The sequence below is a fragment of the Erinaceus europaeus genome, chromosome 12, assembly GCF_950295315.1.
Source record: "Erinaceus europaeus chromosome 12, mEriEur2.1, whole genome shotgun sequence".
Classification (NCBI taxonomy): domain Eukaryota; kingdom Metazoa; phylum Chordata; class Mammalia; order Eulipotyphla; family Erinaceidae; genus Erinaceus; species Erinaceus europaeus.
The window spans coordinates 19,613,930-19,621,502 of NC_080173.1; the positions used below are offsets into that span (position 1 = coordinate 19,613,930).

At 34.7% G+C, this 7,573-nt stretch overlaps 1 protein-coding gene across 6 annotated transcripts in view; it reads left to right on the top strand.

The window, feature by feature from the left end:
* Nucleotides 1–7,266, top strand: part of FRMD4B (FERM domain containing 4B) — a 407,614-nt gene extending 400,348 nt beyond the window's left edge. For all 6 annotated transcript variants that reach the window (XM_060202892.1, XM_060202891.1, XM_060202894.1 and 3 more), the window contains 2 exons: nucleotides 165–294; nucleotides 5,289–7,266. In XM_060202892.1, the coding sequence (XP_060058875.1) occupies nucleotides 165–294; nucleotides 5,289–5,409 (251 nt within the window). In that variant the 3' untranslated portion in view covers nucleotides 5,410–7,266. The remainder of the gene's footprint in view (nucleotides 1–164; nucleotides 295–5,288) is intronic.
* Nucleotides 7,267–7,573: the final 307 nt, after the last annotated feature.

Below are 7,573 nucleotides of genomic sequence, written 5' to 3' on the forward strand. Positions count from 1 at the left end.
CTCACATAGCCAGTAAGTGGGCAGATTGGCATAGGAACTCTTAATTACAAGCAGCAGCTCTTCTGTTCTGCACACAAGTGATTATGGTGTACAACTAAATAGCCCACATGATTTCACCTTAGAGTAACCTCACTGATGTTAACTTTTTCCATTCTTATTCCCAGTATCTTCTACAAATGCTTCCGGGAACTGGAGGGCCCAGATAACTGTAGGACTGTCTGAGTACGAGACCCCAGCACACTCTTACACCAGCTGCTATGGCAACATCTATAATCCTTTGCCCTCTCCAGGCAGGTAAGAAAGCAATGTTCAAAAATTCTAGGGCCTGTTGTTGGTCAAAATAATTCAGGGATCCTATTTTACTTTGTGAACTCTACATAGTCAAGCTCGAGGGTTAGAAAACTGTAGCCTCTGGGCCAAAACCAGATTCTATCTGTTCTTATAAATAAAGATTTATTGGAAACCGGCCATCCTTATTCACTTATGTATTATCTGAGCCTGTGTAACACAATACGGGCAGAGCTGAGTCATTATAACAGAAACTATATGCTAACAAAACCAGAATTGTCTGGCCCTTTATGGAGACCAGACAGTGGCGTACTGGATTAAGTGCACATAGTACAAAGCACAAGGACCAGCACAAGGATCCCGGTTTGAGCCACTGTCTCCCCACCTGCAGGGGGGGTCACTTCACAAACAGTGAAGCAAGTCTGCAGGAGTCTTCCTCTCTTCCTCTCTATCTTCCCCTCCCCTCTCGATTTCTCTCTGTCCTGTCAAAAAAAAAAAAAAGAAAAATGGTTACAGGAGCAGTTCAGGTACTCAGTCCCAGTGATAACCCTAGAGTCAAAAAAAAAAAAAAAAGAAAGAAAGAAAGAAAAGAAAATCTGTGTTAATTCCTGATCTAGCCCATTCAAATTAGACCCTCTTCTAAAAGTTCTGTATATTAAATTCTGTGTCCAAAGGAATTTTGTTTTTTTTACTCTAGTACTGTTATTAATATAACTACTTAAAACTCTTCTGGAGCCTTGCAAGAAAAATATCTACATTCCAGAAAAAGCTCTTCATACCAAGATTCCTCATGACATTTGGTGGGCTTGATTTCAAACATTTGCTGCCTTTTTCTGTCTGGACCCTACATTCACTAAAAAGTAACAGACATATCCAGCTGCCCAGTTGCTTTGTAAAAATAGTTCTTTGTAAACATTTAGAGGGCATATACAAAAACAATCTGTTAAAATGTAATTTTTGAAACTTAAAAACTCTGAATTTTTTGTTTTCAGCTCTATGTACATGGGAGGAGTTAAGTTTAAAGAGGTGTTTTTCTTTATCCTTTTATCTCTGAATATAATCCATACCTGTGTCACTTAAGTAGAGATTTTTCCAGGATTTGTTTTGTTTTGTCTTCCTTTAAAAAAATTAATCTTGCTTTATGTAAATCAGACTGTTTCAGGCTTAATAGTCTTAGACAGAAAATAATTTTTTTATTTTATTTTTTATTATTATTTGTAAAATGGAAATATTGACAAGACCACAGGACAAGAGGGGCACAACTCCACACAGTTCCCACCACCAGAACTCCATATGCCATCCCTTCCACTGGAAGCTTTCCCATTCTTTATCCCTCTGGGAGTATGGACCCAGGGTCGTTATGGGATGCAGAAGGTGGGAGGTCTGGCTTGTGTAATTGCTTCCCCGCTGAACATGGGTGTTGACAGGTCAATTCATACTCCCAGCCAGACAGAAAATAATATATAAAGGTGAATTCATACTGGTGAATTTGAGGGGTTAATTTCTTATAAAACATTTAGTTCTATGAGCAAATTTGAGATACTCAATCCCAAAAGTGTTATTTTTCTTCTCTAAGAACAGTGGATGTTTTCCTTGGCTTGAAATACTAAAACTGATTATTTCAGTAAAAGGTGTGCTCAAAATAGAACTTTAGTGTAAATATACCTCAGAGGTTTTCAGATAGCTTGAACTTTTATAAATAATGCTTGAAAATTAGTTTTGAACTAGAACTAAAATGACTTTGACACCAAATTTGAGCTGGATATTTTCAATTCAGTTCCAATTATTTTGTATAATATATTTGCAAATTATTTTCATGTTTGTATACTTTCACTTTTCTTTTTGTAGATCCAGAAATTATATCAACTATCTAGTATGTAAGCAGTGATAACATTTCTTTGTTTTGCTTTACTTTTTTGCTGCCAGAGTTTTCACTGGAGTTTCACATCTGAGACTTCACTATTCCTGATGGCCTCATGTTTATTCTTTTTAGGGAGATCAGAGAGGGATAAAAAGAAGGAGGAACACCATGACACTGACCCACTGCTCATGAAGCTTCCTCTTTGCATTGTGTTCCCATGTGGTGTCTGAGAATTCAAACTCGAATCCTTGTGCATGGTAGCATGTGCTCTCTACAGGATAAGCCATCTCCTGGCCCTGACAGTGCTATTGTTAATTCAGTAGACTTGGAAAGTACTAGACATTTTTAGAGAAAATCAGTTTTAACTAAGTCTTTTCTTCTATTTGAACTGAGCCAAGATGTGTTTATGGGAGATTTGATATCAGAGGGCATAATGTGCAGGAAACTAGAAACTATTTAAAGTTCCCTATTGTGTATGTGGGTGGGTATAGTGGTGTGAGTACACACACACACTGTGAATTCATTGTGGAAAATTAGGAAAATAGATACATTGATAGGTAATAACTTATCCATAATTTCACCATCTAGAGATAGCAGCTTTATATATTTTGTCCCATTTTCTACAATTTTCTACCTTATTTTATATGAATAATACAAATGTTAATTCTGCTTAATAAATATGCTTTATTGAACAGTTCTCCATATCTTGAATTTGAGTGGGTTTTTATTTTTTTTTTTTTGGATTTATGTCTTTCTATTAGAGAGAGAAAAGAGAGTGATAAAAGAGAGCAGAGCACCACTCACATCTGCCATATAAAGTGTTTGGGATCAACCTTGGGGACTCTAACTTGCAAATCTTGAGCTCTACTGATAAGCTATCTCACTGACCCTTTATAAGTTTTTAGATGTTATTTTTTTTTAATTTTTAGTGCTGCTTTTAATACGTTTGTACCACATACTTGTCTCTGAGTTGACAGATGATTACCTTAAGATTTATTCCTATTAGTAGAATTCGTGCACTAAATTGAAAAGTATATATTTTTTAACCCCCTCTCTCCAAGAAAGATTTGTCAGTTAGCCTTCTCACATATTTTAACAAGAGAACTATAGAGTATCCAGACCTTAAACTATAGATTTTTATAAATAAAGATGTTTTCTCTGGTATGATATGTGGTATGGTACAGTTGTCAGAAGTGTAAGCTTTCCAACATTAGAAATGATCAATGCTAATGCCTGTTATCCAATATAGTCAAATTCTCGGTTCTGTTGCAGCAAACTGTGTATTCAAGTAACTATTCTTTCACCTACTACTAGGCAAAACCAAGGGCTTCTGTCCCGGAGAATGGTTGTGTCTCCAGAAATGAGATCAGTTTTAAATTCTCTTTTGTTAAGTGTAGCCAGATGTAGTAAGTACAGTCCCTCCAATGTGTGTGTTGCTTTTTGCTTAGGAGGAGTTTTGCTTACTCTTACTGGTGGGAGTTTGAGCTTGTTTTTAATTTAGATGAAAACACTAAGGACCTGGTTTTACATATTTATATATATATATATATATATATATATATATATATATATTTTTTATCTCCAAATGTCTTTCAAAAGCTTTTTAATCATCTTTACTAAACAACATTGAAATTTGAAATAAACACCTGTCTACTAACTATCTAACCTATGATTCTAACCTGCTAGGCCAAGAATGGAGTTTTACTAATTTGAATGATTTGTAATTGGGATACTATCTTTTAGATAAAACATCCAAATATGCTTCTTGCTGTTGTTGGTGGTGGTGTTGGTGTGTGTGATACAATATCCAGTGTACAGTTGACCTGTAGACTCTGGAAATATAAAATATGCCATATGGGACCTGTGATTCCTTCCAAATATATTTTTCCTTGATGAAAGCATCTAATCCACTCCATTAATTGAAAGGATGCTTATAATTTAAAAACACTTTTTAAAAGCTAAAAATATAACCCACACAAAGAGAAAAAAGGGCATGTGTCCAAGAAGTATTTTAAGTATTTAATGAGAAAACTAACAAAATGGTAAATTGGGCTCTGAGACTATTCAAGAGACTGAATTCAGCAAACTGAAAGAAAGACTCCTAAAATAAGATTACTAAGTTAGAAACAAAACCAGTTTGTGTTCTATAGGGTAATAAAATCTTAGTCTTTTTTTTATCTTATTTTTCTCCCAATGTAAATTAGTAATTTAGTGTTAATTAAAGTATTACAATTCAACTCCTGTTTTGGTTTTCTTGTTAATTTGGTTTTTGTTTGTTTTCCTTTTGAAACATTTTATTTCTTTTTTTTTAATTTCTATATTGGTGGATTAATAGTTTATAGTTGACAGTAAAATACAATAGTTTGTACTTGCATAACATTTCCCAGTTTTCCACATAACAATTCATCCCTCACTAGGTCCTCCTCTGCCATCATGTTCCAGGACCTAAGCACCCCACCTCACCCTACCCCAGAATCTTCTACTTTAGTGAAATATACCAACTCCAGTCCACATCCTGCTTATTGTCTTCTATTCTTATCTTGTTTTTCAACTTCTATGAGTGAGATCATCCCATATGCATTCTTTTGTTTCTGACTTATCTCACTTAACATGATTTCTTCAAGCTCCATGCAAGATGGGGTAGATACATAGTCATATTTTAACTAGATAAACATCATGTGTGGGGCAAGGGTAGATAGCATAATGGTTATGCAAAGAGATTCTCATGCCTGAGACTCCAAAGTCTCAGATTCAATCCCCTACATTGCCATAAGCCAGAGCTGATCAGTGCTCTGGTTAAAAAATAAATAAGATAACATAAAATAAAAATACATCATGTGTGTTTAGACGGAACACCACAAGTTAGCATATAACTTAGCCCAATCTGGATCCTCATCATAGTAAGGGCAGACTAGACAATAGAATAGATCTCTCTAAAGAATTTTGTACTTCTTGCATGGACCTGTCAGATAATACTGATGCATGACTGAAAGAATATGTAATTATCCTTTGCCTTATTTCCAAGTTTTGAATTGTTTTCTTAACAAGGCTTTCTACTAACTTTTTGAATGTAGTAGTCTTTATACTCTTAAGAACAAAAATGACCACAAGTCATAATTTTTCTGCCTTGTTTCAATAGACAGTACACAGAGACCAGTCAACTGGACTGTACAGATGGAAACTCATTGGAAGACAGCCTGGAGAGTGGTGAACAGAGGCTGTTTTGGCATGAGGATTCAAAGCCTGGAACATTAGTCTGAACTACAGTTGGACCTCTTGACCAAGCACTGCATTCTCACACTGGTGTGCCTTGTGAAATGTGTTCGTCTTTCCAGAAGGCTGTTGGCTTTAGAAACCTAAATGGCATCAAAGGTTGAAGAGAATTTATGCTATCCTAGAAGTGAATTCCCACATTAAGCTGTACCAAGCCCCTGGATGACGATTTACCTTTCAAGCTCCAGGCACTAACTTAACCAAGCAAGGTTGGACCTCATCTTGAACCACTGCCAAGAAAGGACTTAGCCGTTATTGATAGCAAGCACTTTTTATGGGAATAATAGTTGTTGAAGGCAAACCTCAAAACTGTGAAAAGTGTGTTCAGGGTCTCCAATAAGAAAGAAAGATGGGAAACTTCAGAGCACAATTCAGAAAGATGAGAGAATGGAAGCCAAGAGCTCCTAAGTCATTGCTCACCATCAGAAAGTATAATGTGTGAGCTGGTAAAGAATACCATTATTTCTATACAGACATGAACAATTTAGACAGTATTTGAGAATTACTTGAAGAAAAGCTGAATTTTCATGAAATGAGTTTTGAGTGAGTGTAAATGTTTTTAGGATATACTAAAGAGTGATGGTTTTCATAAACACCGTAAGATGGGTTCTGGAAAGACTTATTGCCATATCATCCTGTAATATAACTTTATGGTAACGGATTGGGGGAAACGAAGCAGCCCACTGAATAACTGACAAACCCTGCTTGATGAATTTTCTAAGGTACATTATCATTGAGCTTTTTTTCTTTCTACACCAATGGCATGATAAGCTATTATTCAAACTGATAAAGCTCCAATTTGGCTGTCACTTGAAATGGCAGACTTGATATGGAAAATTTTGTAATCAAGAGTTTGAAAAGGATTTTAAGGTGATACAGAAAGAACCCAAAACAAAATAGTGAAAAAAAGTGAAATCCACATCATTATAGATGAGTTGTGTGCCTTAAAATGATGAACATTAGAAAAGTTGGCATATTGTCTAGATTCCATAGGCAGTTCTAAGTCACCAAGTGACAAAAACAAGACTAGTTATTAATACAAACAAATAAGCAAAAAAAAAAAAAAACCCTTCAAGCTGCAGTAGATTTAATTATGAGGGTAAATCTACCTCATACTTTCCTTTGAAGAACTAATTAACTACGGTTTATTATAGGGTTTTTTAAACAAATATTTCCATATTCCACATTAATTTTTTTGTCATCTTATTCTGCTTCAAGATTATATATAAGGTGCTCCTTCCCCCCTCTTTTATACAAGTTTCCTGTTCATATTGTAAATAAAGGAGTTTCTGAACAATTTTTGGGAACATTTTCTATCGATATTCTAAAGCACGTAATATATGCATAAAGATTTGTTAAACTGTCCCTTAGTCATTTGTATCATTAAAAATGAAGTTTGCAAAAAAAAATTGGAAAACAAAAAGACATGCAAAAAAAATAACTTATTCTTTGCATTTTTGTATAGTCTTCTAGAAACAGAGATAATCTTTTGCTTATTCTTTTACTATTCTGACATTTTCAGACCTATTTTTTTTTATATAGGTCAATAAACTGAAGGTGTGCTACAGCAAATGTTTATGTATTCTTCCATTTATGTTTGGGGTGCATAAAGAGCTGTTAAAATGCTTTAAGTCATCATATTGGGCAATATTGCTGATTTTGATCAAACTATGGTATTGCCATATTTTACTAAATTCACAATGCACATTTTTTTTATATTTCACCTCTAAAGTCAGGGTACACTCTTTGATTGACGGCATATTTTATTTGAATTGGCAATGTTTCTTCTTTCTTGGTGACACATAAAATAATGCTGTCTTATAATAAAGCTGTCTTAGAACTGATCAGATACAGTAGCTTATTGCCTTACTGATGATGACTGACACACATTTTTAGGCTTTCCAATCTTGTGCATGTTGTTTATTTGTAACAAGTTATTCATCCTTGTTCTGTAGACAGGCAATGAGGTCTTCTAAATTCATGAAAATATTTCATCTGCTATCCTTTTTATCCTGCACAGTGGGGTGAAGAGCAAAGGATTTAAAATGTTGGAAGATTTTAATAGGCCCATGTGAGAGAATCTTGCATGAAAATAACCTCTTCCTGGTCAAGAAATGCTGTGTTCAGAATAGTAAGTGCATTTTAAAGAAC